This window comes from Mytilus trossulus, chromosome 9 (assembly GCF_036588685.1).
Source record: "Mytilus trossulus isolate FHL-02 chromosome 9, PNRI_Mtr1.1.1.hap1, whole genome shotgun sequence".
Taxonomy (NCBI): domain Eukaryota; kingdom Metazoa; phylum Mollusca; class Bivalvia; order Mytilida; family Mytilidae; genus Mytilus; species Mytilus trossulus.
The window spans coordinates 5804016-5817369 of NC_086381.1; the positions used below are offsets into that span (position 1 = coordinate 5804016).

General features: G+C 31.6%; 2 protein-coding genes across 2 annotated transcripts in view; both read right to left on the reverse strand.

Annotated features, from left to right (window-relative positions):
• Nucleotides 1-4060, reverse strand: part of LOC134683640 (uncharacterized) — a 29529-nt gene extending 25469 nt beyond the window's left edge. The window contains exon 1 of the mRNA XM_063542952.1: nt 3291-4060. Coding sequence (XP_063399022.1) covers nt 3291-4060 — 770 coding nt within the window. The remainder of the gene's footprint in view (nt 1-3290) is intronic.
• A 2949-nt stretch (nt 4061-7009) lies between these two features.
• LOC134683641 (uncharacterized) lies at nt 7010-8318 on the reverse strand. The gene has a single exon (XM_063542953.1). It carries the CDS (start codon nt 8316-8318, stop codon nt 7197-7199), a length of 1122 nt encoding a protein of 373 aa, XP_063399023.1. The 3' UTR covers nt 7010-7196.
• Between the last annotated feature and the right edge of the window lie 5036 nt (nt 8319-13354).

Below are 13354 nucleotides of genomic sequence, written 5' to 3' on the forward strand. Positions count from 1 at the left end.
ACATTTTTGTTCAATTTGGAGATTCCTTATATCACCAATTTATCGGAATTCAAATTGGAACTGACTGTGCATCACGTATTGCGAAACTGTTTCTGTATTGTTATGAATAACAATTTATGAGTACAATCAAGACTCATCAAAACAACATTTGATACAAGAAATTATTAACACTTTTAGGTATTATAATGACGACTTCAGTTTGTATACTTAAGTGATTTATCTTGTTAAACTCACTTTAAATACAGCTAACACTAACAATGAACACTGTCAATTCCTGGATTTGTATATCAATTTCTGTAACGGGAAGCTTTATACCAACTTTTTTGATAAAACAAGATGATTACTCATTTCCTATTGTTAATTATCTATTTTTAGATTGGGACGTTGCCTTGTGACCATCTTTTTGTCTCAACCTTTTACAAGCGAAAAGAGGGACGAAAGATACCAAAGGGACAGTCAAACTCGTAAATCTAAAACAAACTGACAACGCCATGGCTAAAAATGAAAAAGAGGAAAACAGAAAAACAATAGTACACATGACACAACATAAAAAACTAAAGAATTAACAACACGAACCCCACCAAAAACTAGGGGTGATCTCAGGTGCTCCGGAAGGGTAAGCAGATCCTGCTCCACATGCGACACCTGTCGTGTTGCTTATGTGATTACAAATCCGGTAAATAGTATAATTCGGTAGGTCAAAATCATGAAAGACTGTACAATTACTTTGTTTATGAAACAACGTTCAAGAGTTTAGCGAGAAAAATTTATGTATTACTAAACAATTAACTCACAGGTTTTTCGATATCACAAATTAGTCAAAACATTTACTAAGTTTTATCATCTGTTCGAGGAGATCATTCGTAAATATAAATCAGCAAGCAGACATCAACATGCAGAAAATCAACATTCGAAAATACCTATACCAAGTTAGGAATAGTTGTAATCTATTCGGTTGGTGTGTCTGAGCTTTTGATTTTGCCATTTAATAAGGGGCTTTCCGTTTTGAAATTTCCTTAGATTTTTCCTTTTGTGATTTTACTTTTTTCTTATATGTTAAGGTATTTCACATCCACTGTAAAAATAATGTCGGAATTGGTCTCTTCAGTTAACCAAATCTTTCAACAGACGTGTCCCGAGGGTTTATACGTTCGAAACTGTTGTCAGGTAATTTAGAATGGCAGATTATGATATAAGTAGTAATGTACTCATAAGGTATTTGCATTGGAAATAGACACAGGTATTCTAAAACCGGATGCTGGCATCATACAGGTTAGATTTTTATCATATATTATATATATATAATGGTATGATATTTAGCTCCTAACAGTAGGAATTGTGCATTATTTTCATATGATGAAAACATCATCTTCCAATCTTCAAATCTGTGAAATTGAAGTCTGGATCCAGCATGTTAGTAATTGCTAGAAGCTCTTTGTTAATTACGTATCATTGTCAATTTGCTTCATTTGTTTTGTTACTTATTCTGGCACCGGGCTTAGACTTCTTTTACTGTGCGTGGGTTATCTATTCTACATTGGCTAAGAGTATAAAAGGAGGGTTGAAACCTCACAAGACATGTTTAACACTGATGCATCTGTCCCAAGTTAGGAGCCTCTGGCCTTTGTTAATCTTGTATGTTTTTTACATTTATGGAGTAAGGAATTACGTCCATTTTCACTAAACAAGTACACCTTTCTCTTCAGGGGCAACTGATACACAACTCCTGGTGCGGGATTTTTTCGCTACGTTGAGGACCCGTTCGAATAAAAAAAAGAAATAAAAGAAAAAGAAATAAAAAATGGAAAATCTCTATTCAAATGGTTTAATCAAAAACAGTAGTATATCGCCGTTCAAAAGTCATTGATCAATTGAAAGAAAGCATATCCGGGTTACGATCTAAAATCGAGGGAAACACATGAACTCAAACACGTCCAACGAATGATAGAAACGTGTGTCCTATTCCTGACTCAGTACAGGCGTTTTATTATGACAAAAATGGTGGATCATGCCTGGTATTATGGTTAGCTTAACCTTCGGATGTTACCTGCTCTTTGGTCGGATTGTTGTTTTTCGGTATTAGAATAAATAATCGCAAACCATAATATAAATATATTTTATTGTTAAGCTGATATCATTTTATATATCAAAAAAAAGATGCGGTATATGATGGCCAATGAGACAACTGTCCACAACAGACCGAAATGACACCGAAACAAACAATTATAGATCACCGTATGGCCTTCAACAATGAGCAAAGCCCATAGTTTAAACATATTTTATTTGTTAAAGTACAAATTGGATAAGACACAAGTCAAACAGACTTATGAAGTCTTCTCCATTTAACATTTATAGCAATATAATACAAAAATATATGTATGAGCATGCATGTAAAGAATGGTATATCTAATTTAGTAAATATATATATAAATATGGATCAAAAGACGGAAAATTGAAGATTGAAGAAAAAGAAAACAATAATAATACAGAAAAAATAAATAAAAATAAAAATATATAAATGAACAAATTATTTTGAAAACAGAAAAAAAAAAAAAAAAAAAAAAAATAATAAAAAAACAAAACCCAAATTAAAAAAAAATAAATAAAAAGGACAAAAAAAAGGGAGAAGAAATCTTACTTAGATGATGATGTGTGTGTGATCATGGTTTGCTACCTAGACAATTTGAAATCTTTCCGAACTTTTAATAAACTCAAAGACATTTTTGAAAATGTTTTGGTTTTGCTCTAGAGAAAGAAGACAACTACCCGAGGTAAGAAGTTCTATGTTAATTTTACAATCATTTGGAAGCCAGCGAAGACTTTCAAACATTTTATTTCGTATGTCTGAATATAATATACATTTAAAAAAGAAATGATAGGAATCTTCACGATTAACACCACAGCGGCAGGAAGGGTCAGAAATAATGTTGACCCTATATAGATCATAGTTTAAGGATGATGCAAAACATCGAAGTTGGGTGAGAATTATATTCAATTTTCGATTTCCAAATTCATATTGCTTCGGTACAAAAATATTACTCTGAGGATAACGGTTTTTTAGTTCAGTTTTAAATTTATTAATTGATTCCACATCACGAGTTGAATCATCAAGATTATTCCAAAGACGTATGGTTGATGGAATAAAAGAATCATTAGTTAATGCTAGTCTGCAGAATGGAATAATGATGTCATTTCCATTGCGTAGAGGATAGACCGTCATACTTTGTATTTTTTGGGGAATTAAATTTGACAAATATTCTGGAACATTATTATTTTGAATATTATAAAACATTTGGATTTTTCTTCTTTCTCTTCTTTCAGCTAATGTTTCCCATCCAAGTTCTTCATAAATAACCCTTGAGCTTGTGAATATAGGTAAGCCCGTAACTATCCTAGCAGCTTGGAGCTGTAATTGCTCCAGTTTATTGACATAACCTACCCCAATATTATCCCAAACCTCACTTGCATACTCAAATAAAGGTCTTATAAAAACTAAATAGAGTTTTTCTAAATTTTTCCTGCTCAGTTTATGTTTCAACTTCCTTAGCATATTTATATGTTTAGACGTGCTTACGATAATATTATCAACGTGGGCATTCCATTTAGCATCGTTGCTAAATGTAACCCCTAAATGTTTATGCATATTTGTAATAGGTATATTTTTACCATTGAATATAAAGTTCATTTCTGGGGTTTCAACATTAGAAAATAACATAATTTCTGTTTTATCTGGATTAAAAGACATTAACCATTTTTTGGACCATTCGTTCAGCTGTTCTAGATCATGGTTTATCACAGTTTCTATCTGAAAAGCATCACGATCCGCACAGCTGAACGATGTGTCATCTGCGAAGAGTCTGCACAGTGAAATAAGTCTTTCTGCAATATCATTTATATATATTATAAAAAGTAATGGTCCAAGGACCGACCCTTGAGGAACTCCAGCTGAAATACTGCAAAGTTTTGAAGAAGATTGCTTGATAACCACCCTTTGTTTTCTATCACTTAAGTAGCTTCTAAACCATTTTAACAGATTTCCATTTATACCATAAGCCTTCATTTTATGTAATAAACCATCATGCCAAACTTTATCAAAGGCTCTAGAGAAATCGCAAAAAACAAAACAACTTATCTCTTTCTTTTCAAGTGAGTTCAATATGCAATTATATATTTCTAACAGTTGGTGAACCGTTGAACATTTAGGAAGAAAACCCGATTGATACTCATAAATTAATTTAAATCTTTGTAAGTGGTTGTAAACATATTTATATACTACACGTTCCATGACTTTGCCTATGCAACTTATGAGTGATATAGGTCTATAATTTGAAGGTAATGAACTATCCCCCTTTTTAAATAAGGCTATAACATTTGCAATTTTCCAGCTGGAAGGATATTTGCACTGATGCAAGAATTTATTAAATATAATACATAATGGAATTGCAATTTTGTCGGGACAAATTTTAAGCATCTTATGACTAATGACATCCGGGCCGGACGCTTTTTTGGAATTTATAGTTTTTATGATATCAACAATTTCACTAGTACTAATCACTATATCATTCAATAAATTGTTAGTTTTTTTGTCGAAATCGGGTAATTGAGCATCAACATCTGCTAGCGATGAAATGAAACAAAAATACTTATTTAGAATGTCGCATTTCTCGTCGTCTCTATCGGCGAACTCCTCAAAACAATTATCATTAAGAATATTTTTTAATGGGGGTATGTTATTAGATCCTCTATTTGGCTTAATCAGCATCTTCATAATTTTCCAATAAGTCTTAGAATCTGAAGCGTTATCTAGTATTATATTTTCCAAGTTTTTCTCAAAATTTTCTTTCGCTTCCTTTTTCATATTGTTCACTTTATTCCTCTGTTTCTTATATTTATTAATATCCGTTTCTTTTTTAGATTTAATTGATTTTTTTCGTAATCTATCCCTTATTCGAATTGCTTTTCTGATATTACTGTTAAACCAGTGTTTGTCATTACCACGTATAGTTACTATTTTGGTTGGAATGCTCTCTCTTGCAATGCTGAGGATTTTTTCAGTGAATATAGTGACCATTTCGTCTACTTCCTCAACATTGGAAAAGAGTTCATTTCATTCAATTGCATTCAACATATTTGAAAACTTTTCAACATCTGTTTTTTCATATAACCATATTTCCCGTTTAAACGACTTTGTTTCGGACTTTGGACATTGTAAAAAAATAATAGAGGCATCGTGATCACTGATGTTATCAGGTACATTCAGTACATCAGAAAAAGAAAATTGTATAGCATCACTTAAAATGATTGGATCAAGCAAAGTACTACTGTGATCAGTTACCCTTGTTGGTTTATTAATTACGTTTTTTAAATTAAATTGATGAATTATATCATATAACTTATTATTATTATACGAAAATAAATCTGAATTCAAGTCTCCAGAAATCACAATGTTTTCTGTATACTGATAACCAAGTTCTATAGCATGATTTAGCCGTGTCCAATATTCAACACCTGACCATTCCGGTCGATAAGTACAACATAATAAAAAAGTTTGACCTTTACCTCTGATCTCCACCCAGATAGTTTCGTCAATGTGGTTTTCGAGTACACCTTTTCTGGTGACTGACATATCATCTTTTGTATAAATGAGTAAGCCTCCTCCGGCGTTATTACGATCTTTACGGAATATATTTTGTGAAAATGAATCTATCATTAATTCTTCGTTATTTATGTTTGGATCTAAGTGCGTTTCAGTGACTGTAACAATATCAAACTCTTCTGCGAAATTTTGAATGAAATCAATCTTATTTCGTAAACTACGAATGTTAATATTGCATATTGATATGGAGTTATCAGTTTCACGAGAAAAATCGTTTTCATGTTCAATTGGACCAGGATTTTGTTCAACGCTTCCAATTATAAGGATAAAATGTAACACAAATAGAAGGAATAAAACATTTATGTTTGGATCAAGGCTTTGAAGAAGCGACAAGGAGACGACGAGAAATGAACAACGACAATTGGTAAGTAGAATTTCCGAAAAAGTTTCTCCGTTACAAAAATTATCTGATCCGGAAAAATGAAATTTACCTGAGTTAAATAACCCTATGGCTAACCTGTATTGTTCGATACAGTTACCCATTAGGTAAAAGTACAACAAACAATAACAAGTTATAAGACAGGTTGCCATTCAGGTTACACACAAAAAATAGATCACACACATCATCATTCAAAGTCATACAGGTATTAAACATATATACACAAAGAAGATAAAAGTACATTGTAAAACACATTAAATTGAAGGAAATAATTTTCGACTCATAAAATGGGAAAATTAGTTCACAAACAAAATTTAAATATAAATTCCGGGTTTTTTTTTCTTTTTTTAACAAAACTATTCAATACTTTATGCTATTATCTATAGCAAATCTCTTTTTTGATTATTTGATTTTGATCAAAGCTTTAATATATAAAAGGGGTGTTCTTTAGCTGCACATGAAATATACATATAACATCTGATAACATGACTTGAAATTGATTTCCTACAACTATGATAAACTCAATTGCAATATTTGATAGCAGTATAATAGTTTTATACAGGTATAAATTTTTTGGGACAATTATAAGTTGTTGTTTATTTAAATTTGCTTCTTGTAGAAACTATAACTGACATACAGATGCCATTTCAAATATTCTTTAAACGAGGTTTCAAGAATTATATATATTTGATTAAATTAATAGAAAATAAAAGAAATACCAACAACAAAATCGATATTAGGAAAATATGTCAAATGGAAAAAGAAAGAAAAACGTATAACTTGATTTTTTATATACTATTTTCTCATTGTAACCTAGTCCTATAATATAAGACTCCGGAGGCCCACATCACCTACATTCGACGCTTTCTGTATTTTTGTATTTACTATCAATGTTGAACTCCAGATAAAAAACGTTGAATGCAAATGACATGAACCTCCAGAGTCCCATACCATAGGACTTATTGTAACCCGAGTTTATGAATTTATTCAGACGTTTTAAATTGTTTGACACATTTTGATGCAAGTAAGTTATACTAGATTTACTTGCTAGCAATATTAATAACACATGAAGCAATTTTTAAAATGTACATTAGAGACATTTAAAGAACAAGTGACAACTGTCTAAGATACATATATTTACACTATTTATGTTTTTGTAATCTAATCTGTGCCATTACTGTGGTTCTCATCGCTGTTCTGATTGGTGGTACTTGGGGATAGATGTTGATTGTCGTCGTCTGTGGTTGTATCAAGAGCTGTTATGTCGTCATAGTTTTTGATTAGTTTTTTGGTGCCTCTATCTGTTGTTTTGGCAAATATGCGACCATCGGATGTCCAGTATGCGAAAATTTTATGGTTATACTTGAGATCGGCTAACTTTTGTGTAAGACCAGTTCTATACTGTGTTAAGTTTTCTGTTATGAATATGCCATCTGCATCACCCTTTAAGGCTTTTTTGTTGGTATAAACCTTGCTTCTTGTACGATATGATAGAAATCTTACTATAACCTGGGATTTGCCGTTTTTTACCTTCCCTATAACATGGCTACGCCCTATATCGTTGACAGTTAGATTCAAGCCAAGTTTGGAATTACAGACTTGTAATATATAAATATCAGTGTTAATAGGGTGAGGAATTTTACCGGTACGGGGATCGATAGGCACGCGGATATTATGAAAACGCAAACTTGTTCGGCGTGAATATTGTTCTTGGTTTTCTAATCTGGTTTCAAGATCTGCAATTCTTTTGAAGAGAGTGCCAACTTCTGTATCAATTTCATTAACAATTTTGGTGTTACTTTTTACACCTTCGTTGACGTTTTCGACATTATAATATAATCTACTAATTCTTATATTGTCAGTGTCAAGTCTTTTGCCATTTTGTTCGACTAGTTCAGCTATCGGTTTTACTTGCTGATCAACACACTTTTTTACCTCCTCTTCAATCATTGAGGAAAAAGATTCACCTATTTTTTCAGCAAGAATGGGTACAATTTTATTAATGACATCAGGGCTAGACAGGGCCTCTAAAACTTTATCTGCAATACTTTTCCTTGGTGCAGGTATTTTTTTTTCTATTTCTCTAAGATCTCCCACTGAGTTACGACGTCTTATTTGACGTGTTGTTTGCTTTTGTGTTCCTGGGAGAAGCTCCGGACTTAATAGTTCTTTTCGTTTGTTTGATGGTTTAATTGCTGGAGTGTTAAGAGACATTACAGGTTGTGAACTACAAATCAATGGTTCTGAATTAAGTTCATTGTTTTGATCCGTGGGGGCAGCCATGTTGTTTGTCCTTTGTCCTTGAATGTTGACAAAGTTATGTCTCGATAAGTAAACAAAAAATTATTATTTGGCTGTAGATGTTTGTTTAAAGCATACAAGATTCACTCTGTTGTTAGTGTATTCAGTTTTGACCCGTTATATTTTAGTTATCCATCGTATTGTCCCATTCCACAAGAGAGATTTTTTACACGTCCATCTATATTAGCGCATGCCCAGCAAAGCCCATACCGCAAAGTTAGCTATAAAAGGCCCCGAATTGACAATGTTAAACAATTCAAACGAGAAAACTAACGACCTTATTTATATAAACAAAACGAAAAATATATATGTAACACATGAACAAACGACAACCACTGAATTACAGGCTCCTGGCTTGGGACAGGCACGTACAGACATGATGAGCCGGGGATAAACATGTTAGCCTTCCTCTAACCTGCAACAGTGGAATAAACATGAAAACGAACTATACAAATCAGTTATGTTTCTTTTACTTGTTTGAACGTTTTCATTAGGGTTCATATCAGTAATTTGGTTAATGGATAGCATTTTATGTTATTAAATGTATAGTTTTGATAGGGCATATATGTTAAAACGAGATAACCCTAATTAAAAGAAAGTAAACTAAATGGGTATAATCTATTTTTTATGTTTTCAAGATAAATAGTTATACTTTCCGAAGGTAGACACATTAATTGCAATGTAGGAGACATTATTCCATTTCTCACTCCCAATGGCGAATTAATCCAAATTTACAACTAGTTAATAGGTTTACTATCCACATTTCTGCCTAACAAAGATAATTTAGCACAGACTAATAAATGAGACATATAAAGGAAATGACCATGACATCAATTTTAGAAGATTGGAAATTCCCTTGTTGCACCACACAAAGCCATCATGAACTCTATTAGATTAAGTCATTTGGAAACAGTCTTCCGGAAGAAGGTTCAAATAAGTATATATTAAGGGGGTTGTAATGTATACTTTAATTAAACAGCAACTGAATGTAACAAATGAAAGACATCTTAAGATTTATTTCTGTTAATGTGGTATGGTGCTAAGGTTTATATCTTTGGTGATTACTATTTTCTAATTTTTTATTCATTCATAACGTTTTCGTCCTACATACGCTGCACGAAGTTTATAAACGTAAATCACAAACCAATTAGTCCTTGGTATACTTAGAATAAGATAGCCGTTAGTCTATCCCTTTTCAATAATAGATAATACGTTATGGTTTTCATATAATACACAGTCTTAACATAACCTTCCCTTCCTACAAACCTGATGTATTCAATATCAAATGTTTCTTATACATCATAGCATCAGCATGGTTGATCATCTTTATTAAGAGAAATATTAATTCAAAGTATTCTCGGGTGATTATGTGTTTGTCATGTGAACAAACAGATCTTTTGATTCACATTAATTGATGGGTTTAAAATCTAGATGTTATAATTTGTTTAGTATATTCGTTTGCTTGAAGATGTGAATTTATTTCAAGGTTGAAAAGTGCATATTAATCAAATATATTTGAACTTGTAGACTCCTCATTTGAAAACATGGGAACGATCCAAAAAAAGTCAAACAACAAAAACATCGCAATTTGAAAAAAAATTCATAACAAACAGATCGTATTCAAATAACAAAATCAAGCTTAAACAAAATCACAAACACAACAAAAGCATTGATCACAACTGTCATCTTTCTGACTTGGTACCGGTATTTACTTATGTATAGAATGGAGGATTACAACAGGTTTTATGGTTAGCTATACCTCTCAATGTATGACACTGACATAAAATACCATTATCTTGACAATAATGTAGAAACACAACCACTACACATAACAGACAACAAAGTCAAAAATACAGGAACATTAGCCAACAGTATTCTATAATCTTCGTCACTATAAAACAACAAACCAATATGTAAACATGGCTTACAGACAAAGCACATAAGGAAAAATTATGAAGCACAAAAAACAAAACTTTTATAGTTAATTACTACCTTAGTTTGCTATTAATGAGTATTGACATGTGCATTGTTATTAAATGCCATATCAGTATTTAGTTCAAATATATTCTTAGATCAATCCTAATTCTAGCTTATTCATTCAAATGTGACGTCATTTTTCATTTTTTGATGATCTGTTTCACAAATTCAAATGACGTCATTTTTTTGTCATTTTTTACAATTTAAAATATGACGTCACTTGGCGTTGATGTTTAAACTTATACGGATGTGTTTACTTTTTGAGTTACAAATGTCTGGTTATGTAATGTATTTCATTTGTTTCCTGTAATTAGTTAATACTTCAGTTTTATCATGTACATCTTTTGTAGTCATTGTATAAAATTTACTGTTTGCAAAAGTATAAAGTATACTTAATAATAGGGACGTTCTGGTAACTAACAGCAAACTCTTTTGGCACAACTTTTTTTTTATCTGTTGGTCCTCGATGCTGTTCATTTTGTTCTTGTTTCGGCTTTCAAACTTTTGTATCTGGGCGTCTCTAGTAAGTCTTGTGTGGACAAAATGCACTTCTGGCGTATTAAAATTTAAAACTTGTTGCCTTTTGTTGGCTATTGTTCGTGTGTTTCATTGTCAATTGTGTTCTCCAATTTATTTTTATTGTAGTACTGTGGTGTTATGTAAAAATATCCTGTTCCAAGTCAGGAATATGGCCATTGTTATATTATAGTTCGTTTCTGTGTGTGTTACATTTTAACATTGCGTCGTTTGTTTTCTCTTATTTTTTAGTGTAAATTTAAATTACTATGAGACGTGTTACGGTACTTGTCTATCCCAAATCCATGTATTTGGTTTTGATGTTATATTTGTTATTCTCATAGGATTTTGTTTGATGCTTAGTCCGTTTCTGTGTGTGCTATATTTTAATGTTATGTCGTTGTTCTCCTCTTATATTTAATGCGTTTCCCTTAGTTTAAGTTTGTTACACCCGATTTAGTTTTTTGTCCTTGATTTATGAGTTTTGAACAGCGGTATACTACTGTTGCCTTTATTTACTTGGCACAATAGCACAATGTCGGGATATAAAAATATGGGAACTGCCTCCAATGTACAGTCACTTACGGAATGGAGTCGCTCTTAAAAGGATTGTTACCATCAATGATATTTATACATCTTAGCAATAGAAATAACATGTATCTCTATAAGAGGTGTCTCCGTTTTGTATGAGACAATCAAACTAAACAATTAGCTCTGATGATTTTAACCGATAACGACTATAAAAAGGATGTTGTCGGCTTGACACATTCCTAATTTCCATTCTCAATTCTATTAAAGTTCACACATACATAAATTTTATTATACTATACAATAGAGACTCTTTCAAAGAGACAAAAATCACAACCAAATAGCAGAAAACGGTCCACGGCCACCAATGGGTCGTCAATAAAAATCTAGCAATATATGGGGAAGTTGTTGTGAAAGTGGAATAAATAAACTTAATAAGTTATTAAAGAAATCTGCTAGGGTTATAGTAGAAGCTGACATAATGACATCATCCAGTTTATTGTTTAATATTTTACACTGGTTAAATTTGGAAAAACGAGTTCAATACCAAAAGGCTATACTTATATTTAAATCAATAAATGGTATGGTTCCTAACTAGCTACAAGAAAATTTTCGTTTTACTGATAATCAAAACTATAACTTACGTTCAGCTGATGAAAAACTATTAAAATCACTTCAAACACAAAGAAACAAAAATCAAAATGAACCAAAATGATTTACTCTTATGATCAGAAGTAAATCCGGTGTGAAACTTTCTAATGAATAAATAGTTAAAAGCCTTTAATACTTTTTTTTTTAATTTTAATAAAAAAAATAATAATTATTACTGAAGTACTTTCAGAGACGAGGTGAAAATGAAATAAGGGTTTGTTTTCTGGGAATTATCAGCAACCAATGCTTCCATGGTTTACTAAAAAAAGCATTCAATGAAAGTTTTTGTATATTATTATATCAATACCCTTAATATAAAAAAAAACAATCCGCCTTAGATTTAAAGAGAATCAGAAGGTTTTGTTTGGTAGATCATAATCAGATTGTCTCTGATGGCCAATGTTTTCATCACGACGTCATTCCCGATTTCTTTTCTGACAAATTTGTTTCAAATTGATTTTGTGTCAAACTTTATCGACATACCATGGAATGACAATCGGCATACAGACAGACGACAGATAGCAGACAAAACATTAATAGCTTTCGAGGTCTTATTGTCCGCTAAACAATATGTTATCATTTTGAATATACTAAGTGTAAAATAGCTTGTTACCAGGTAGTACAGACAATGGTTGAAACGACAATGGCACGAACGTATGCATAATAGAGTACTTATACTGGCGTTACATTTCTGTTTGTTTTATTGTATCTTTAGTATCTGAAATGTGTGTTCCTAACCAGCCGTCGTCGTGTCTTCCTGTTTTCATCTGTGATTCGTACAACTTCCTGCCAAGGTGTGTACTTGTAAACACTTGGATCCAGAAATAATTATTGAGTTTTTATTTATACGAGATAGGTTCATTTAAAGTACTTGTACCATTTATTACGAGAAGGGGTCCTGCTTACCTCTGACTAATTTGTATTCTTAAAATTAAATTCGTTATATGGCTTAATTATATAAGTTGTCGTACATATGCCGATGTTTTAGGCAACAAAACATTTAAAAAAAATCTTATTTATAACATTGCTTATTTTATGTATTAGTTACCATATACTTTCCAGTTTATTTAATGATCTGGTGACTATTATCTTAGTTCAAGAAAACAATCATGTAGTATAATAATTGACGTCAATAAACTTAAATAGTATTCAATGTTTTATCGATTCTGTTTACTGAGTAAAAACGTAATTTTACAACGAGTTGAACTATTGTAATTATATAAAACACGTCGCTAAGAGCACACATGATAGTGGTTCACCAAGTTAAGTATTTAGTAGTCAATACATTCGATGGCTGAATTTTACGATCAAGTACTTTTTCAAATATGTACAAAAGATGTCAATAA